Here is a 22,755-nt window from a genome sequence, read left to right as displayed (position 1 = left end):
AGTTCCCCTGATTAAGCCACGTGGATGGATTAAATGGTTTTCCTGCCCATTGTAGTTGGGCTAGATGATCCTTATGTTCCCTTCCAATGGTACAATTCTTTGATTCTATGATTTCAACTTTCTATTCTAAATATACCCGGGTACGAGTTCAATTTTAGGAAGAATTCAAGTGAAATTTCAAATTGCCAACGTACACGTCGTCCTCTCCCCCACCCAAGCACACACAGCCTTCATCGCTCTCTCGCACATGTGCACACCACAAAACGCTCCCCTCTTATCTGGATATTGTCATTTTACTGTTTCAAACTTTTAAAAAAATAAGGCGTCTCACCAGGGAGGAAATCCGTCAGCATCAGACCTAGTGGGGAAACTCTGCACTTGCTCAATGTCTGTGGCTTTTACACAGTTCCAGATGTTCTGCGCATTAATAATGCACGACCTCAAACTCTCTTTTTGAAACTTTAGAATGTGCAAATTGCATTAAAACCTCTCTGCCCTCATTAATGGTCCCGTTACAATCCCAGCACTCTGGAAAATGTTTTTTTGGCATTTGTTTAACGTTTGTGATGTTGCCATTGACTTACTTTAACAGCCAGTGTCCAAATCCTAATGCTTTTAAAGCAGGATAGCTAAACAGGCTACCTTCTCTTTTGTAAATTTATGGAAGTTAATTCAGATAACTCTCCTTTCTTCCCATACCTGAAAGATTCCTGGTTAAGATCTAATATTAGAAATATCTGATAATTCCCCTAGTTGTTTAGGATACCCTTAGGGGCATGAGTATGTTCTTGCAACGTAAGCTAGAATCAATAGGGACATTTAGGGGGAAGAAAGTTTTCTAAGCAAGTAGGGGAAAAAATAGCCTAAAAATGAGATTTAGTGCCCCATCAATGTGTCCAGAAATTCAGCTCTCTTCACTCTTAAAGTTTGAATAGCTCCCTACTTTTATACTGGACTTACAGAAGAGCTAGTAAAAGATCCAGCCTCCATTTGACAAAAGACAGAGATTCCACAGGGTGAAATCTTATCCATGTGTCATCCAGAAAGGTTCTCCAAGCTGAAGCAGATTAACTTTTGAATGCATTCCAAAGTATATTTTATTTACTCACTATTCATCTATGTCTACAGCCACCCAACGAAAGGAATTAGCTGGATGGATCACAAATACATTTAACTACATACATACACACCTACATAGGAGGCAAGAGCATTGGTATGTATGGTGCCATGATTATGTGCCGTCAAATAATTATCAACTCTTAGCAACCACATAGATATTCTCCATGCTGATCTGTCCCTAACCAAGTCTTTCAGGTCTGCCGATGGTACACCCATCACTACTGTAACTGAGGCCATCCACGTTGCTGCTAAATCAGATAAATAAATCAACAAATATGAGTGTTCTGCGTGTGACTGTGTGGGAACATACTACACATACACACATATGGCAGGATAAAAACAAAAACTACCCCCAGTCCAGTTCTTGCAACCAAGATATGGAGTATTTCACAATGCAAGCGAAAATTCCCGCTGCCTGATCAGAATGGCCTGCGGAAAGTTGGACTGAAACGTTCCCTAGCTCTTTTAAAGGAATGATCAAGGAACGACCAAGGACAGAAAACTAAGAAGAATTATACTGTTTGTGGTGGAGGAAAGAAAGAGGAGGCAATGGGGTGACAATGGATCATTTTTGCTCGTAAACTTTACAGAAAATGCAACCTGCAGAAAACGTTTACGCTGAAACCAAGCTGTAGAAGAGTGAGTGGCTGGAAGTTTTTGTGCAGCGATGTTCATCAATGGCCTAAGAATGCTTTGTAAATGTTCCTTTCTCCTATTTAAATTTTTGCAAGCAGTTTTGCAGAGCAAAACAAGCGAGATACTCAGAAGATATTCAAAGTGGTGTCGGCTTTATGGGCTCAGCCTCCTAAGAGGCTTCTCACACCTTGATGTTGCATCTTGACCTTTTAAAACCCGGAATGCTTTTGCCGGGATTCTTTTAGCATCAGGTTTGACAGACAAAAATAAATTCCCTTCCCCTGGCCCTTCAACAGCAGTCAAGGAGAATGAATTACGATATCGTGTTATTCAGCCTGAATCTTTAAGATAGAATAGATATGGTCTGCTAAATAAATGAATCCTTCTGTAAGGAGAAAAACAGCATAACTGCCCAGAGTCCCTCTTCAGGGGGGAGATGGGCGGTGGCAAAATTTGAAAAACAAATAAATAAAATAAACTTATTTGTTCTCTACTTCTACATATTCTTTCCCCTCCCGGCAGTTCACGCCTCACTTCTAGGGCCATGTTTTGTCTGCTGAAAGTCCAATTTCATTTAGGAAGCAAAGTCGTTAGACTCATATCCCACTTTTCGTTCAGGGACATAAGGTGAAGCATGTAACACTGCATCCTCCTGTTTTTCTCCACAACAATCCTGCACGGTAGGCTGGGCTGAGAGAGAGAGAGTGGCCCTCAATCACCCAGGGAGCTTTTGGAGTGGAGAGAAGATTTTAACCTGGGTCTCCCTGGTCCTGGTGCAACATTTAACCAGTGCACCATGCTGGCTTTCTATACAAAAATGATTGCAATAGCCATACGAGGCCCAAAACCCTGGAGAAAGGGGACTTTGTGAAATCTCAAAGCCGGCAGATCATTCTGGTGTCACATATGGTGTTGAAACGAAGCAGAATTTTGGACCCAGTTAGGCAGAATGTTAGCCACGACCTGGAAAGGCTTACAGACACCAATTATAAAATTAACAATTTCTGGACAAAAACCCGCACAACGTCATTTCTTACAGTCTAAACTAGTGCTTCTCAACCTTGGCAACTTGAAGACGTGTGGACTTCAACTCCCAGAATTGAACATGTCTTCAGGTTGCCCAGGCTGAGAAACACTGGTCTAAACAGACCGTCAATCATGGCAGCGAGCAAAGCCCTATGAACCTCAAACTCTCTGGCTGTGGAGTCCCAGCCTTTTAACAACCTTTGTCCCCCCAGTGCCTGATCCCCACCCCTTTCCCCCCCGGAGCTTGCATTGACCTTGTGAAACGAGCTAGCCTGCCTTCTTGGTGTCTGGGCACCATGCGTCTTGCTGAATGCATTGGAGCACAAGACGCACGGGTTGCCCTAACCGAAAGCACCGACATCATGCACGTTTGGGCATTTCCACTAAGCAAAGTAAGTACTTGGATGGGAGACCATCAGGCTATCCCAGGGCTGAAGGCTAGATTTAGAAGCTGAAAAAAAAAAAAACCAGAAGAAAAATCGGCAAACCCCTTCTGCGTTTTTGTTTAGTAGAAAACAAGGGCAAGTCCCTGAAGTCAACAGGGTTTACCTCAACACAAGGGTGACTTTTTATCTTGTTTTGGCTAGAAGGAAAAACAGGCCCAAGGGAGCTTTCCCTTCTATTCCCATTCCCATTTTTCTCTTACATAATCGCAAAAGCGAAAGCCACATTTAGTTTAGTAAAATCCCACTCAGCTTCCCTTGAGTTATGCACAGCATTTTAACTGAAGTTAACTTCAAGTCTAAAGATTCCCAACTCCCTTTTTCTATTAACCTCTGTGAAAATGTTAGCAGTTGTGGGGAAAATAGGAGGCAGGCGTATTCGGTATGTTCGCCGCCTGGAGTTACATATAAAAAGGCAGGATTAATAATAATAATACATGAGATGAACCCCATTTACATTTGTGAAAAAAATGGAATTCTAATTTAGGAATTAGAACAATTTGAAACGATTCTGAATTAAATTAGAGTGGATGAGGAAACAGGAATCATCATGTTCAAACATTTTCTAAATATTATTTCAATATGTTGGAGTTCAATCTTTTCAGCAGCCCACTGTGGCTACCCTTTCACTCTATGATCTCTCCAAAAGCTGTTACAGTTGAATTCTTTCTAATTTCCCAAGACCTTCCCATGGCTAAAACTCAATTCCACCATAGTTAGCTCTTGATTAACACAAGCAGGCAAAGCCAAGTTACGACAGCTTGTTGCTCTTAAAGAAGCCAAATGTTAAAAGGAAGAGTGCATCAGTACCAAATGAAGGCTCCATCACCTCTCAAACATGTAGGAAAATTTAAATGGGAAAAGCACATGGGTGAACGGTGGACACGTATTTAAAATACCACAGAATAAAAATGAAACAATCAAGACAGGATCCCACACTTCTGCAATGATGTGTAGTTTTCATTTCCACTTGTTATCCAGTTTTTCTGTCTTGGTACAGATTTATTTATTTATTAGATTTTGAGGCTGCCAGACTCCAAAAGGATGCTGGGCAACTTACAGTTTTAGAAGTATTATATATTGATTATGGGAAAAAGGTGGGAGAGCTGACAATGACACAGAGTATCATAGAATGGTAAAATGGAAGGGTCAGGAGGGGCCTTAGAGATCATCTAGTCCCACCCACTACAGCGGCACCCTTCACAGATGGTCACCCAGCCTCTGTTTAAATATCCCCGATGAAGGGGAACCCTCCACCTCCTTAGGCAGTCAGTTCCATCCTTGAACAGACCTTACTGTTAGGAAATCCTTCCTAATCAGCCGATTGTCAAACAGAAGGGCTGAAGGGAAACTGGAGATCATCTAGTCCAGCCCCTGCCCAGTGCTGGAGTCCATTTAGTACAGCATCCCTCCTGACAGATGACTATCCAGCCTCTGTTTAAACACCCCCAGATTGCTGCACTGAAGTAATACGCCTGGTCTCTCACCCAGTCATTCCGCAAGTGCAGAAAACACACACTGAAACTTCAGCTTCCAGAGCGACTGCCTAAGGTTGCCCATACTTCTGAGCCCCCGAGAAAAGCTGTTATTGCTCAACTCTGCCTCCAAGCTGCCTTGCTCAACGGGAGAGCAAGACGCCTGGGGATGGCACAGGCTGGCGTTGAAAGCTACCAGGCGCAGTGTGCTAAGCCTGTCCTGCTTTGTGTCAACAGCCTTCCATGGGTCTCCCAGTGGTCAGGAGGCAGTGGCGCCGAGTCGAGGGGGACTCCTTTTCTATCCTTAAAATGCAAATGAGAGATGCCATTAGCCCAAATTCATTCATTCTTTCTATCTCTCTATCTATCTTTGTATAGCCGCCCATCTCACAAGAAAGCGATTCTTTAAATTTCAGTTGAAAATGTAATTGAAAAGTTACTTAACTTAATTTAAAGCAACCAAGGCGCTTCCTTCCCATGGTTTTCTGGGCCTGCTTTCCCACGGCCCCGACAGATGCGGCCGGAATGGAAAACGGCCATTCGCCATCTCCCTTGCACCTAATTATTTTTGCAGAATTGCTTACAGTGGGATCCTCATTGTTTTGGCCCTTGCCCAAATCAGTGTTCAAGCAGGAAGGGTCTTAATGAAGAATGGTCAAAATCCCCCCCCCCAATAAAAAATGAGTATCTCAAAGTTGGAGCCCATCGCTACCATGCAAAGTTCACATCTCAGCATCCTTGCCCTGTATAACAATTAGCATTTTTTTCTCTTGACTTTGATAGGAGACATATTGAACGAATCATTCCAAGATACAGACACCAGGCAGGATGTATTTAAAAGCAGACAGGTTGGCGACAGGCACCTTAATGACCCTTATCTTAATCTTGTTTAAAAGCACCTTAGGTTTCTGAGTAATCTTTTCACTTTCTGATATTCCCCTTTATAGGGTGTGCCTCTCAGGGTAGCTACGAATTTTACTAAAATGTTTTTATTACTAACATTAATTCACCGCTGGGCCCATCTGCAACGCACGCAAGCCTCTAGACTCAGTCACGATTTTTTAAATGGTTAAAATTAAAGCTCGCATCAATGTGCCGGCTTAAAACGCTGAACTGAATCAATCTTTTGATGCAGACTGTTATCAAAAAGTCCACAATTTGAGGGGGAGACCAAAGTAAGGGAGGATGAAGTGGTTGTTCTGGAGCACTTTTTTTTTTAAGAAGGAAGGAAATGGATACATATACGCACATAAGCACAAAAGTACTCTGCTACGCACATTATTTACTAGAGGAGCCACCAAGAATGGGGTTTTGCTCTGGTTGGGAAAATGTGGAGACCCTCTGGAGGTCAGTTGTAGGTGGAATTTCATGAAGCATCAGTATCAAGGGATGAGATGGGGGAATGAAAAGAGCAGTCCACTCACAATCAAGAAAAGGTGATTATATACTACAACCTGGTAGTCCTGGATCACATAAAGACCTATTTTTCAAAAATTGTTTTATTACATTCCTTTCTCAACAACCATGGCTTATCGTCTCCTGGATGAGCTTCTGTCCCTTCCCCCAAAAGAAAGGATCCTGGAGCTCACCTTCCCCCCCCCCCCACTCTTAAAAAAAAGACTCCAAAGACCATAAATCACTGGGCAACCCTCTTGGACTGCAGCAGACTGAGACAATGGCCTGATCACAAAATCCTTACATTCATGTGGTTAAAATTAAGCCCAGTGTCTAAACCAACCAGACGATGCTTCTAAAAATACAGAATTTATGTTCTCAGGATCAAAGAGGAAAGCAACATGTCAGGCTGTGGTATGGCTCCAGTTGGGCTGAAGAAGCCTTGAAGACCATGTCTGGACCCAGATCTGGAAGTGCTATGGTCCACCCAGGGCCTCCAGTTAGCTGCTAGAAGCTGGAGATAGATGTCTAAGGTAGAGGCTGATGTCTAGAAAGGCAGCCTCCAAACTTCCTTTTATCTAGACTCTGGCTTCTAGCTTAGAAGTCTACTTAGACAGAAGAAGACCAAAATGTAGATGGTCCCCTGCTCCTTGTCATGGTCAGTAATGTTGCTAAGTAAGGCATGGAGACCTTGACTGCATGCTCTCTGTAGTAGCACACTAAACCAGGATCCTGAGGCTTTGCCTGTAGCATCAAGAACAAAAGTCAGCTCAAGCTTGCCTAATTATTTGACAAAGAGTAATGGTCACCAAACTGTAGCTCTGTAACCAGGCCTGCCTCTCCCGTATACTGTAAGTAGACCTATGGGTTACGATTACAGGCTCTACTTGTGGTCCTGTCTCAGTATGAGGTTGGTACTCCTCTTTTTAACTGTATACTGTCCCAAGCCAGTGCGAAATACAGCAGCCTAGAAGTAAATGAAACCAACTGCGAAGTCTTTTTGCTGGTGATACCAAGATGGCAGCAGAGTCTACCCTAGAAGACCTGCCTCTAAATCAGTAAATTTCCACTTACTCAAACCTTTATTTCACAGTGCCTTGGGCTGGTGAGTTTTTACACATGATGCTCTGTTCAGTTTTAGGTTTTCCTGCTGGGGATTTCCACTGTGTGCTTTTTTGAAAGCTGTGCTTTACTTACTATTTTTATTGTCGCTTTACACTTTCATTGCACACTTCCAGGAGTGGTTTGGACTTCCTAAGGCTGGGAGAGAGCAACTGGCCCAAGGTAGCCCAGCTGGCTTTCACGTCTAAGACAGGGCGAGAATTCAGATTCCCTGGTTGAGCACCTTAACCAATAGACCAAACTAGCTTTCTTAAGATCAGCGTAGGAGTTGCAGAATCTAATAGGAAGGGGCCTTGGAGACCATATACTCCTGCCCAGTGCAGGAATCCACCCCTCCAGAGATGATGATGATTTCACAATTTTAGCAACCTCCTGTACATCTTATAAATGAGACTTCCTCATGCCAGTGGGTTATTCATTTTCTTTCCCATATCATATCCTGCTCAAGCTCCCAGGTGCTTTTTAATGTTCTAAAATACTTCATGGTTTGAGAACAGAGTATGGTAAAACCTCAGTTTAATGGACCAGTTGGGGAAAGGGGTGTCCATTAAAGCTGAATGTCCATTAAAGGACAATTGGAATTTTTCATCCAGAAAAAGCACATTCTTCCATGGGAAAAAATACCCAGTTTTACTTAACTTTACATTCGACACGTAAGAAAAGCAACTTTACTTAATTTTATGATTAGTTTAAAGAAACTGTCCAATTTAAGTTGTGCCTTGGAAGCGAAATGCATCTGGATCTTATGATCAAAGGAGGTGTCAGTGTAAGATACCATGTGGTCAAGATGGGATCTGAACTCCAAAGATTTTATTTTGAGGGCCAGCAATTTTAATTCCTCACCCTTGACGCTCACGTGCTCTTCCTTCTCACCGGCCATATCTCAGCGGCCATTTCTCTCTTTCTTCATCCACTCGCATCCGGGAATGCCTTCAACTACTCCAAGACCCCAACTCTCAATTGCTTCCTTTTTGCCAGCTGTTTTGTGTACAGTTTTGTGGTAGTCACTGACTTAAAATCCTTCATATGCAAGTCTACATCCATGCTGCAAGACTTTTTTTTCTAGCCATTTGATAATTCTGTTTTCCGAGCTGCAGCAAACCTGGCTGATCGCTGACCTTAAGCTGTAGTTTCTGAAGTTCTGTAAAGTTTTGTGGCCCCTTGTTTCTCTTTATCAGACTTGGCCTCCAACACCATCATCACATCATCCAAACATCTCCCCCATAAAGGCTTTTCCTTGCCAGAATGACCCACTGGCTGGATTATTCTTCATGTTGTTGTTGTTGTTATTTGCAAAAACATGAACTTAAATGTCAGATCTTTTGGCGACAGTTTTTTTTCTCTCCTGACAGATACTGTCGAGCGTTTACATTTTCAAGTGATATTTTCAGCTCTTCATTTTGATACTTTCTGGCGCAAAGCAAATGAAGAATGACTCTTGAGGAAGTGTTGACGTAAGCCATGCCTGCTGTGAATTACAATATACGCCTCGCGGACGACGTGTGATGTTTTTCCAGTCTTGGAGAACATGGGTTGCAAACTAGGAATGGTGTTAATCTAGGCAGTCCACAATGTTTGTACAAAGTAACAATGATGTTCTCTCCTCGCTAATCCTTTATCCTGTTGCTGATGTTTCCGGCTCAGATACCTGAGTATTCACTGGAACTGATAACCAGAACAAACCAGTCTCACCAGTACTGTAAATTTCCAATAGCATGAAGCATTCATCGCCAGACAATGTAAAAAAAATTCTTAAAATGGCCCTCTCTCCTCCATGGGTGCGTTCATTAAACTGCCACAACCTGCCACATCTTGGACTTGGGAATTTATGCTCATTTGCTTTGCTACTTCCCTCTCCACATATATTCATGGAACATGAACGCTGCGGAACGTAACGAGTTTTACTGAGTGGTGTTTCCTACCCCAGTTTCATATGTCTTCTTGCCCCAATTTCAGCCTGTTTTACAGGTTGCACTTCTGTTGCACTGTAAGAGATACAGCTCCACCTTACCTTTTGCTTTAAGAATACCTGACATTGTCTGTTTCTTTAATCTGCGCTTTTCGCTAACACATACACCAGGCACTCCAATTTGAATTTTTCAACCAACTCTTACTTTGTCTTTACACTCAGATTTACTCTTTCCCTTTTTTTTTTCACCTCCCTCTGAAACCATGGTACATCACACACAGAGTTTGTAAACTATTTACAGAAATACCAACACCAATAATCAAAGATCAGCACTGGTGAAAGACACTGAGATCGCCAGTAACACCGTAAGAAGACAGATGCAGAAGTAACAAAGGTTGCAGATACACAGAAGCAACAATCGTCCGGACAACTGTGCCAAACAATGGACTTTGTCCGTTGTTTGGGGGCAGTATCTAAAATCAGATTTTCCCTGTTGTATCCAAAGTCTGTTGAATCAGGGTCTGTAAAATCAAGATATTACTATAACTGAAGGATTGCCTGAATGGAGCCATGTAGACCTTCTCTTGCTCACCCTTCCTTGGTAAACCTTAATATACCAGAAATGGAAAGTTCTCATTGATGCCTACCTTGATGTCATTTTGATTTATTATTTATTCACTTATTTTATTACCAGATAAAGTCTTCCAGATAAAGTCTTTTTTTAAATGAATGCATTTTAATTTTGTTTTTGCTTTACAGGCAGTCCTCGACTTACGACCATTCGTTTAGCAACCATTCGAAGTTACGACAGCACTGAAAAAAGTGACTTACAACTGGTCCTTGCACTTACGACCACCACAGCATCCCCACAGTCACATGATTAAAATTTGGGTGCTTGGCAACCAGCATGTATTTACAATGGTTGCAGTGTCCTGGGGTCACATGATCGCCATTTGCGACCTTCCCAGCCAGCTTCTGGCAAGCAAAATCAATGGGGAACTGTGTGATTCACTTAACAACCACTGCAAAAAATGTCATGAAATCAGGTGCCTCATTTAACAACTGCACCGCTTCACAACAAATTTTCTGGCCCCTATTGTGATCATAAGTCGAGGACTACTTGTATATAGGTTTTATCTGGGCCAGTTTTCCAAATGATTATCTGTTTTTGCAAAGCATTCCTACATACATACCCATCACACTATTTCCTTCTGGGTAAGCAATATTTCCTAATAGTACAAATATATACTTCACAATAAAGTCACACAGAGTGACTTCACATGGGTGTTGACCATTCTCCATTCCCTTGAACAGCAAAGATTTGCAGACTGGCTTAGCGCAACCCCAGGAAAACAGCAACATCATATCAACTATTTTCAGGTGTATATACTCACAAGCCCAGCATCCCAGTTACGCTTTCCCTAAATTAGAATTAAAACTATGTCTTCCCATTTATTTTACAGTTCTTGGAAAATCACTGGTCATTTTTTATAATTTGGCTGAATTGCAGAGCAGCCACATGGAGGGAGCAGGTTGGCTCACCATCATCTCTAGCTAAAACTATTTTAGAGAACTACTGGGAAAGGCCAGTTTTGCCTGAGGATTTAGAGAACTAAGCAGCCTAACACATCTGATGCAGTATACGGCAGGTTTGTATTTCAGCGTTTAAGAGCTAATGTTTATATGAAGCTTACAGGTAGTCCTCGACTTATGACCGTTCGTTTAATGATGGTCTGAAGTTACGATGGCCTCAGAATGGATGCTTTACAGCCTGTAAAGCACTTCCAAGCATTGCAAAACATCGCACCCCCCCACGGTCACATGATCGCATTTTGGGCACTTGGCAATGGGCTCGCATTTAAGACTGGTTGAAGCCTCCCATAATCACATGATCATGTTTTGCAACATTTTTGCCATTTTCCAGCAAAAAATGCCCATTGGGGAAGCTGGATTTGCTTAACGACTGCAGTGATTCGCTTAATGGCTGCTGTAAAAATGGTTGTAAAATCGGGTCCAGTCACATGGTGACTCAACTTACAACCACAACAACTTACAATGGAAATTCTGGTCCCAATTGTGGTTGTAAGTCAAGGATTACCTGTATTTTCAACCCTTGTTGTTGTTTATTCGTTTAGTCACTTGCGACTCTTCGTGACTTCATGGACCAGCCCACGCCAGAGCTTCCTGTCGGTCGTCAGCACCCCCAGCTCCCCCAGGGACAAGTCCGTCACCTCTAGAATATCATCCATCCACCTTGCCCTTGGTCGGCCCCTCTTCCTTTTGCCTTCCACTCTCCCCAGCATCAGCATCTTCTCCAGGGTGTCCTGTCTTCTCATTATGTGGCCAAAGTATTTCAGTTTTGTCTTTAATATAATTCCCTCAAGTGAGCAGTCTGGCTTTATTTCCTGGAGGAGGGACTGGTTTGATCTTCTTGCAGTCCAAGGCACTCTCATGGTGGGTCCAAACTGGTTTCCTCTCTCACTGCATTAATACCCCTTCCCGTTTCAAATGGCCTTTAGGCTTGTAGGAAACCCCCCCCCACAAAAACAGAATGATGCGGCATGAAAATAACCATGTCAGTCAATATTTGCCTCTTTAAAAAGAAAAGCTACTGAAATACGAGGCGAAACAGAAGAGTGAAACGCACCCACCCACCCGTGGAAAAGAGTGGTGGGCTTTACCTTGTAAGACGGCAAAAAGCACAAAACCCCACGTCTCACTGTCTGACAGACTGAAAGCAGGAGCTCGCCTACTTCGTCCTGAAATTCAAAGGTTTCTGCGTGCTGGAAAGTTGCGCATAAGGGCCGGTGTTTGGGGCCGGCTCCGATGGTGCCAACCCAGACCTGTTGGGATATTGATTGGACATTGGTAAGCAAGTTTATTCCAAAAACAAATTTCCAGGAAGAAGAAAACTGGAAAGCAAGGATTTAAAGCAGAGGACACAGCTCTTGCGCTAAAGTATTGGAGATACTCGAATCGAACGGCGAAAAATAAAGCAAGCTGTTTCTAATGCACAGGACTTCATTTTAGGCTCATTCAACAGGCTGCCTATTAACACACGGGAGGTGAAAGTGGGCCAGGAAGTGAGGATCAAGAGACAGCTAAAACTCAGTTTCTCACCCGTTCTTAGCAACGAAAAAGAGTTAATTTAAGCCAGCTCAAGAGCTAGTCTAGTTGATTTCCTGATTTGGGAAAATCCAGCCAGCGCTATGGTTCCTGGAAGGCTGTCCTAGGAACTACAACCTGAATTATTAATATCACACCACAGGCATATACTGAAAATATTAATCCCACAACGCAGCGGGATTTGTACCTTTCGATTTTTAGCATTAACAGCACACACCTCTTTAAGTTACCGCTTCAGAATGCAAGGGTGTGGATTGCATTTTGAAATGGTGTCTCAGCAAAAAAAAAAAGAAAAGAAAAGAAAGAAAAGGAACATTGGTTGCAATATAGAAACAGCTACAATGGGCTAAATCCATGGGGCTAAAACATTTAGGAGAAGCATTAAAAATGCCCCCCCCTCCTACTCCAAAGTGGTACAGTCCACTCCAGCATCACTTCTTGCTGCATGGGTTAGCAAGCAATCTGCTCTATTTTTTTTTTCCTGCCGATATTGTATTGGTTGTTCTCAAAATATCCAAACTGTTTACTGAACACCTTCATCTGATATCTAAATCACTTCTTGTTTCAGAACTGTGTGCAGGTAGTCCTTGGTTAACAACTGTAATTGAGATCGGGAACTCTGTTGCTAAGGACACAGCCATAAAGCGCAAAATCACGTGACCATGCTGACTTACGACAGCAGTTCTGGCTGCAGTCGTTAAGTGTGAGGTCACATGAGTGAGACTTGAGACTTCCTGCCAACTTCCCCGCTGACTTTGCTTGTCGGAAGCTGGCAGTGAAGGTTGCAAATGGTGACCACGGGATGCTGCAACAGCCGCAACTTCGAGGACCGCCCGTAAGTCTCCTTGTTCAGCACTGTCATAACTGTGAATCAAATGGTTGCTGAATGAGCGGTTGCTAACCGAGGACTACCTGTACTTGGCAATTGATATCAGGCAACATTTGTTAACTGACATAGCTGGATTTAATATCTGAGAAGTTACAAAATATCATATTTAGTGTCTGCTGCAATTTAGCAGATACCGGAAATCTGAACTAAACTAATCGGCAAGATTTTGCCCTGAACCAATGAACTACCATTCGATTACTATCGTAAGCTTGGCATCAGAACAATTCCAATCAGGAATGCGGGAAGAATATTTGTGAGCTGGAAAACCGGCATTTATTTAAAACATTTGATAAATTTTGAGCACTTACGACAATTCTTCTTATCTCTATTGCTTTGAACCGCTTCAGAATATTACATCTCTATCTTCCCCTTTGTCCTAACCAAGCAGGCAATCTATTCTGAGTCTGAAAAAAGCGATACACCCTGTAGAAATATCTTCAAAAATCCTTAACACCCAAGTCTTCATAACATTCTTAACATCAGAGCGACCTGACCCCTGAATGTAGGGAGCCTACCTGTGAATTTCTAATAACATGGTTTGCTTCAAGCTGAATAGAAAACTTCACCCCAAGCTCAGACGAAAAGGAGTCCATTGGAGAAAGCGTCCCTGAGGTTAAAACGATGGATCTGACCACACTACTTAAGTCAGAAAAGGCCTACAGAGAAGAAATACAGATGACATTTCAGTGTTTTCTTTATGGCTTTCATGTATAGATACTTACATCTCCAAAACATGGCTTTTGTGTTGTAGCAAAAAAATGGCACCTCATGTTTTACTGATTGATAAAGACACATAGAGCGAAACACAGAAAGAAGGTGTCTGATTGGCAAATTTGAATGAAAATGCATAAGGCAAGGCTCCCCATGCTGGCTGGGGAATTCTGGGAGTTGAAGTCCACCCATCTTAAAATGGCCAAGGTCGAGAAACACTGGTTTAGCCACTTCATTGCATCCAATGAAATGAGCTGTAATCCACAAACGCCTGCCTTTTAATAAAAACCGCTGATCGGAAAATGTGCTATCCATTTCCTGATCGTTTTTGCTCCCAAACACTAACACCGCCCTTCTCCTACAATCAGCCAAGGGTTGTTGCTGTGTGTTGTCTTCTGTGCTCTTTGGCCCTAAACGCACAGATGTTATTTCCACTTCTAGCCAGCTTACCACTGTTGGATTCAAGCACCAGAAGCTGAGGCAATGAATGGCCACTTTGTGTCGTGATCTTTTTTTGGAGCTGGCCAAGAAACCATTCTTATCCGGAGCATCGGGTGGATTTTCATTCATCCAAACGTAGGTTTGCTGCAGCGCAACTCGGTAATCATCAGCAAACCTAGGGAGTGGCAAACTGAAAATGACTCTGTAGATAAATCCCTGAAATGTATTTGATTATGAGGAGCGCAACTGGCACACTGGAGAAGGAAAATGGCCATGGGAGCTTTACTGACCTGTGGTTTTCTTTAAAAAGATACCGGAGGATCATAAATAGACCTTTTAGGACAACCTGCGTTGAAGGACTTATAACTGGCATGGAAACCATTTCTTCTGCCCCGTGGCTCCGTGTTATCTTTTCTTCCTTTTCAAGCACGGCAAGAAAATGTTTCTGTGAAAGAGCAAAACATTTAAACAGGGACTTTAAACAACCCACATAATTATTGCACGGGGGTCGGGTTTGGTGTTTCAGGCCAGTGTCTCCTAAGTCCAGGAAGTTAAAATTTCTGCAATAGCTGTAGCAGAGTTATAGAGATTTAATGACACAGAGGATAATGCTGAAAAAATAATGAGCAAACACCAAGGATCAAAATGTATATACTGGCATCTAAAATTGTCTTTTTTGGATAAAAGTTGCAAAGCATTTATAATATGTTTCTCATGATTATTATTAAGACCTCTATTTCCCTATTAATAAACTTTAAAAATACCTACTGGTTTGACTAATTGGTAGGGGTAAGCAGAAAGCTACTAAAAAAAACAAACAGTCGTCTCTGAATCAAGCTCAACTCGTTTTATCAGCACTGTTACAGAAGTGGCTCGTCATTGCCTATTTCTGGAATAATTTTTTTGACTTTCCAATCCAGCCTACAGCGACAGGTTTTCCAAGTGGTGCCCATACCCAGGGCTGACTGCTAAGTTTCTAGAACAACCAAGCTTGGCTAAGTGCTACCACCTGCTGAAGCAAAAGCAGAACTAGCTACAGGTAGTCCTTGACTTACGACCACAACTGGGACCAGAATTTCTATCGTAAGTCATTGCAGTTGTAAGTCGAGTCACCACGCGACTGGACCCAGTTTTACAACCATTTTTACGGTGGTCATTAAGCAAATCACTGTGGTCATTAAGTGAATCATGGGTTGTTAAGTGAATGCAGCTTCCCTGATGGGCATTTTTTTGCCAGAAAATGTCAAAAAACGTCGCAAAACGCGATCACGTGACTACGGGATGCCGCAACCGGTCATAAATGCAAGCTGGTTGCCAAGCACCCAAAATGCGATCATGTGACTGTGGGGGGTGCGCGTGACGTTTTACCATGTTGAGAAGTGCTTTGCAGGACGTAAGGCACCCATTCTGAGGCTGTCATAACTTTGGACCATTGTTAAACGGTCATAAGTTGAGGACTACCCGTACTAAACTAGTTTTAATTAATGAATTAATTACTCAGTGACTGTGGAGCAAAACCCAAACAATGTAGGAACATTGTGTAAAGGTTTGTTTTAGCCAAATCAACATTAATATGATATTTTTACCTAGAGTTCCAGACAGTGATGGCACCTTCATATTGATTTTCATGAGTCATTAAAAATTCTTACCTGTAAGATGGGAAACGTAGCATCTGTTATTCCCATTTGATGCAGAAATATCACCATCTGATTTCCGCTCCACACTTTACTAGAGGTCTCATAACCTCGCTCGATCAGCTGACTGCAGGCTTCCCTTAACCAGCTGTAAAACAACAAGCAATTTTTACATTTATTTTTGTTAACAGCACATCTTTAATTCCAGAGTTTACAAAACAACTTGTCTGGCCTTTCTGATAGACTCTTGGACTCATTTTAAAGCGGTTTGCGCTGGAAAAAGTTCTGTTTCAGATTCAAAACACTTCCAAAATTATGGAAATAGCCTATATTGAATCCAAATGGGTATCTGAAATGGTTCAAATTCAAAATGATGCACACACTCCTATGATCTAAAAAACAGAATAATAATAATTTGCATTATCCTAAAGTTCAGTGAGATTTGAAGTAAATTTCCACTGCAGTGCGTGATATTTGCATAACCCAAACCATTGTTGAAAGACACAAGTCTTGTATGAAAAAAAACCTTAAAAACCAAGCATGAATAGAGAGAGAAATCCCTAGACCCTCAGAGCTTTTAGGTTAAAACAGCCCGAACAATCCTCATCTAAAGGCAACTGCAAGGCATTTTGAAAGTAAAGGACTTTCAATGTTTTTTGAAAAACATCATTCAAAGCATTTAAAAAATATGCGTCGCGATAAATAGGACAGAGAGGGAACCCTCTCTTTTTGAGCCACTGAAAGAGCAAAGCAGCTGTGGAGCCTCATACATGTGCAGACAGCCAGGAGCAGATTTTGAACCAGCTGCCCGGCAAAAGACTCAGCTGCCTACCGCAAAGCACTTCTGTCGAACAGTTTGTGCAACTTTACACAATGTGAATTCATTTTTAAGCCTGCAATGTGAAAAGGCTCCAAAGTCATCAAATTAAAAAGTGTCAAATGCTTCGCACAGCTCTACACAATGTGAATTCATTTTTAAAACATGCAGGGTTGTCTAAGGGTCTGGTCAGAAAAGGTAAAATGGCAGCCACAGCAGGACAATCGAAGCTCCACTTGTTTTTTATGAGCATTGCATTAAAAAAATGAGCAGAGCTTTGAACATGCTGTCCTGGCCACCCTCTTGATTTTCCTGACCAGACCTTGTGGACACTCCTGGAAACATGAAATGTGAAAAGGAGCAGAACTGATCCAATTAAAAAAAGTATGAGATGTTCTGTACAGCTCTGCAGGACCTGAATACCAGACAAATCAGAAGAATTTGGAAAAAATAACATGAAAAATTAGTAAAATGACATGGAAAATTTAGATTTCTGAATTGGCAGCTCTGCCACTTTATTGGCCAGCTTCTTTGCTGTAGCCCATTTTACGTCTCGTCTCTTGCCTTCTGCCTGCTGCTTTCACTAGGACTGGGGAGGTTTGACAGGACAATCAACCTCAGTTTTTCTGATAAGGTTAAAGGCTTGGGGCATTCCAGACTTCAGCTCCATTCTTTTCATCTGTGCAAAAGGTTTTGTGGGATTTTTTTTTAACATCCAAAAGAGTTGCTATGGGAGAATTTGCCACTGGGACAGAAAAAAAGAAAAGCCTTTATTGTTTTTGCAGGCACAGGAAAAGCATGGGTCTCAACAGCAGGAAAGCAAAGGATGAGTAAAATTAACCAAAAAATGAAGTTTTGGATCTGCACCAAATATTCTTATCTGCGGTTTCCTTAACACTCACATGGAGAAAGAGACATTTAGATAAGGACTGTTGAAAAGAGCAGCTTTCAAGTTCTTCCTCCCCACTGCAGATAAAGATGCTCTTCAGAGAAAGTGGTTTTTTCCCCCCACCACTGCTAGCCTCTTGGTTCTCAAGATCAAGTCGGGAATGCCAGCTTCAGACAAGACAGTTTAGGCACAGAGAGCCTAACTAGTGTTTCTGTACCTTGGCAACTTTAAGATGGGTGGACTTCAGTGTTTCTCTGCTCCTCCTCCTCTACAGAAAGGGGTCACTACTACTACGAAGAGGGGAGATGTTGTATGCCAAAGTCCCTGGATGGAAAGAAAGACCCCTGCCTGAACAGCTGGCAAGCTGAGGCCTGTCAGTTTAAAACGGAGCCATCACAGATGTAACGCTGATAGAGAACCTTCAGCCGTCTGGATTTTATCACGTTTTATATTCTGATTGTTTATTTGCATTCGTATTTATTGTATTTATAACTGCATTGGATTTTAACTTTGCTTTTATTATAAACCACCCAGAGTCCCTCTTTTGGGGAGAGGTGGGCGGTGATAACCTTCAATAAATAAATAAATGCCGAATCATTCACACGGGATAAGGCTGATTCCATTGCTTCTGTGTTTACATCACACAAGACTGCTATCATCATCATCACCATCACCATCATGACCATTTTCAGCAGCCACAAGATATACATGAAAATGAGGAAATAAAACGGTCTCAATAATATCATTAAAATATTATTATTATAACAACAGTATCTCCATTTTCGCCGCAGCTCTTTCACCCTCGGCTACGTGGTCTTTACTTACTTTGTCAGACTGTAGCATACGGCACGCAACGGTTCATGGTCCGCCCGCCTAATGTTGTGGTTCACCATAGCATCTAGCTCCTCTCGAGCCAATCTGAGCTGTTCCTCTGTCAGGCTGTAGCTGGCCGACTCCCGTGCCGAGTCCTCGATATTATGAGCTTCGTCTAAAACCACCACCTGGTCTTTCAACTTAATTTCCAGCTGCAAAAATTAAAATCAACCAGCTTAACAATGAGCAAAAGCAGCTCCTTCTTCCATGTGGCTTACTTTTTTTCTTTTTTACATTTTCAATGAAACTGCAACTATGGCCATGTTTCAACTTGATAACTCCAGTTATGGCTTCAAGGCCGCTTAATTTATTTTACTTTTGCAGAGTATTAGTGGGATTGTGTTTGCTTTGCCAGCCACAACTCAGTCATTTTTTTCTCAACCTCTCTAACGAAAAGTTTTTGGAATTCAAAAGTCCGCGCTGAATTGGTACAGTCCTTGTCCTAAGCACGATATCCACCTGTGGCTTATAAAACTGGGCCCAAGTATGCTACTGGAAGGACATTTTTTACATGAAATTTGTTGCTGAAAGAAAAGATTTCGAAGACATTTCTCTGTTTGCCTTGCTGTAAAGTAATATTTTTCACGTGTGCACCATAGACGCTTTCACAGAGCAGAGCCGAACTTTTTCTCATTTGCTGCCTCTTACAGCGTGACACAAATATTATTACAGTGTTGCACTCTGAAAAATCGGCTTGCTTTTGCATGAGAACACCGTATTCGGAGCAGCGCAAATGATTTTTCCCTCCTTCCTCTTGTAACACTTTGGATCTAACATAAAGTAAACCTTCCCCTTTGTGAGAGATTCTGGGGAGGTTGGGAAAGGAACGGAAGACAGGGCAGACATAAACAGTCCAGAGATAGCAGATGAATCATTTGATGGTTTATCTCCTAAACGGCCACACAGCCCAGGTGGCGAGAAACCTGGGACGAAGCATTTCTTATCATTCCAAGAGACTCTTGCCTTAATTTGCTCACTATAAATGAAGGCTGGGAATTATTCTTGCAATGAGGTCATAGCAGCATTGTGTAATTCTTGCTTCCTTGGCCTTGGCCAGCTGTGTGGGACACACCTCTCTTGCTTGTGACAGAAGGAAGCTGTTTATTCAAGCTTTCTGACATCAACAATCTGCCCCAACACAACAGAATTTGGATAAACAGGGGAACCAGCAAGTTATTTGCCAAACCTAACTTTCCCTGAGCTGAGAATTGCATTCTTTAAAGCTAGCTTCAATATTCTTCCATCTGCAAAGCAGGTACAGTAAAACCCCTAGAGCAGAGCGTATCTGCCCACGTGGTGAAGAGGGTGTTGAAACCATCTCACACGCATTATTACGCTGTAAACGTCATAGGGACAAGTAGGCCAATCTACAGTTCGTCCCTAACAGATAAATTCCCTGGGAATCTAGATCATTTTTACGTGAACCATCTTCTTCATAATGTAAAACCACACATTATATGTGCAGTAGCCAAATTTTGTGTTGCCGCAATGAAAACAAGACAAAGCCAGCTGAAGAAGCAATTACCCTTGTTTTAAATATCACTTTTAAACTGAAATGTCTTCATTACTAAATTGTTAGGGGATACATATTTTCATTTCTTATTTTATACAAATTAATGCTTTAGACGCACACTACCCGGGTAACAAATGTATTAATACAGTAACAGAGGAGCGAATGCTATATTATTATGTGATCTATTTTATTAGTTGGAGTATATTATTGTATTTCTTTGTTTTACTTCGTTTTTGTTCTTTTAAATTTTGCTGGTCGTTGACCGCATAAATATTATTGAATTGAACTGACGTCAACAATAAAAGATATTAATGCTTACGCTTTCTCTTATTTGAGAGTCCAAAAGGTAGTTGTAAGGGCAGAACACGATCTCGGCATCCACCATTAACTCCCGAGCTGCAAAATAGGCACAGGATCGGAGCTTCTTTCCCAGGCTCACCAGATCTTCTAAGTCCCAAGCCTGGTTTTTTTTATCTGCAGACTGGATCAAGAGATGCTCGCTAATCCTGTGGGCTCCGTGATAAAAAGAACAAGAATTGCCCTGCAAGCAGACAATTAAGACAATTTGAAGAACAGCCTCCCACCTTTATGTACATTTTATTCCATGAGAATCAGCTGAGATCAGGAAGGATAACTGAAATTTGGGTCTTTATTCGCTAGATTCATACCCCACCTTCTGCCTTCCCCTCAGCTGTCCTTGAGGGCCAATACAGGAAGATCCCTTACCTGAGAGACCAAGGCCCCTGTGACTCCAGTCACACAGAAACAAGAGCGTGGGCTCCTCCAGTGCATTTTATAGAGACGTTTGTACTAGCCTCAATTTACCATTATTGTATAAATACCCAGGGCACTCAGGACGATTTTGCACCTCCCTGCTGCTGTCAGATACTGTCCTAACCGTCAGAAATCACGCTGAGACGAGGAGTAGGTCTCTAGTGTTTATTGCTGCTACATTAGACAGAAAATCCTAACAAACGGAAGAAGCGTGAGAAAAACCCAGACAGATAAACCCCAAAAGCCAAGGTGGGTCCGATCTGTGTCTCTTTGAATGGCTGCTCAACTCCCCAGTACTACGCATGCGTTTTCCCCCCTGGATCGAGGCCCCCTCCTGCTCGCCATCAGTGCTCATGACAGATACCAACCCTGCTACAACATGCCAGGTTCTGCGCAGCAGCAGCGCTTAAAATTTGCCAGATGATGACCAGTGCCATAAACTAGCATTTCATTTTAATTTACTAGAGTACTGGATTTACAGATGTACTGACCTTTATGCTCCCTGACACCCATCTAACGCTCCTCCCCCTCCCTCTAGATTTTTTCTTTCCTTTTTCCTTTTCCTCCGGACTTCTGTGTTTTAGCTTTTTATATTGGATTTTAATGTTTTTTTTTAATTTTGGAGTTTTAGCTTTTATATCAGATTTTAATGTACTTTTGTGTCTTAGCTTTTTATATTAGATTTTAACCTATTTTCCATGCATTTGACTGACTGTACCCTACCCCCCTTATGCTGGTCTTTAACCGTAATACAGATTTGCTGTTGTTTTATCCTGCCATCTTTGGACGGGAGCTCAAAATGGCCGACGCTGTGCTCCCTTTTCCTATTTTCCCTCACAACCTACCCTGTGAGGTAGGCTGGGCTGAGAGAGAGCGCCTGGCCCAAAATCAGCCAGCGAGTTCCGTGGCTAAGTGTAAACGAGAATCTGAGAACCCCTCTCTTACCTAATACCTTAACCATTTTACCATACTGGCTCATTTTCAAATTCAAAATATTGGCCCACTTCAATTGCAGCAGGCCATAGTTTCCATTTCAGGGGTAAGTCACAACACACCAGGTTCTCCTGCTTTCTTAACTGTGGGTTGCTTCAAATCTGGTTTGTTCACTAATGCAGCTGAAACCGACCCATTTCCCTTGGTCGAGACGAAACAGAATTGTAATTTGTGCAAAAGCAAATCTTCCTACCTGCCTCTTTAGAGCAGTAGTTCTCAACCTCAGCAGCTTGAAGATGGGTGGACATCAACTCCCAGAATTCCCCAGCCAGCATGCTGGCTGGGGAATTCTGGGAGTTGATGTCCACCCATCTTCAAGCTGCTGAGGTTGAGAACCACTGCTTTAGCGAATTAGCCACATACCACAGTTAGGCGGGACGCGGTGGCGCTGCGGGTTAAACCGCTGAGCTGTCGATCGGAAGGTCGGCGGTTCGAAACCGCGCGGCGGGGTGAGCTCCCGTTGCTCGTCCCAGCTTCTGCACACCAAGCAGTTCGAAAACATGCAAATGTGAGTAGATTAATTGGTACCGCTTCGGCGGGAAGGTAACGGCGTTCCGTGAGTCATGCTGGCCACATGACCCGGAAGTGTCCTATGGACAACGCCGGCTCCAAGGCTTTGAAACGGAGATGAGCACCGCCCCCTAGAGTCGGACACGACTGGACTTTACGTCAAGGGAAACCTTTACCTTTTTACAGTTAGGCAAGTAAGACCAGTACTTAAAAATCCAAGACCATCTTTGAGCCAGATTTTCACTGTACATTCTGGAGAAAGAGGATTCTCTTAAGAAATTTCCACAGCAGAACCTGGCAAATTCGCTTCCTGCAGTCCAGTCTGTCCTAGCCTTGCTCAGCCTGTGCAAACCAAAATCCAACAACGGGCATTAAAACAAAGTAGAGGCAGAAAGTGTCTTGGGGACTGTCCCGTTTTTCAAGCCCTCCAAGGCTCCTCTGATCTGCGCTCAGCCTGCAA

General features: G+C 42.5%; 1 protein-coding gene across 1 annotated transcript in view; it reads right to left on the bottom strand.

Annotated features, from left to right (window-relative positions):
• The window catches only part of BRIP1 (BRCA1 interacting helicase 1), a 115,977-nt gene that overhangs the window by 53,608 nt on the left and 39,614 nt on the right, over positions 1-22,755 (bottom strand). The window contains exons 7-13 of the mRNA XM_063296349.1: positions 20,338-20,559; positions 18,458-18,657; positions 15,942-16,074; positions 14,583-14,737; positions 14,302-14,467; positions 13,656-13,796; positions 11,807-11,968 (exon numbers count right to left, since the gene is read on the bottom strand). Coding sequence (XP_063152419.1) covers positions 11,807-11,968; positions 13,656-13,796; positions 14,302-14,467; positions 14,583-14,737; positions 15,942-16,074; positions 18,458-18,657; positions 20,338-20,559 — 1,179 coding nt within the window. The remainder of the gene's footprint in view (positions 1-11,806; positions 11,969-13,655; positions 13,797-14,301; positions 14,468-14,582; positions 14,738-15,941; positions 16,075-18,457; positions 18,658-20,337; positions 20,560-22,755) is intronic.

Source organism: Candoia aspera, chromosome 1, assembly GCF_035149785.1.
Source record: "Candoia aspera isolate rCanAsp1 chromosome 1, rCanAsp1.hap2, whole genome shotgun sequence".
Classification (NCBI taxonomy): domain Eukaryota; kingdom Metazoa; phylum Chordata; class Lepidosauria; order Squamata; family Boidae; genus Candoia; species Candoia aspera.
Note: the sequence above shows the minus strand (reverse complement) of the source record. Positions and strands in the feature narration are given on the sequence as shown.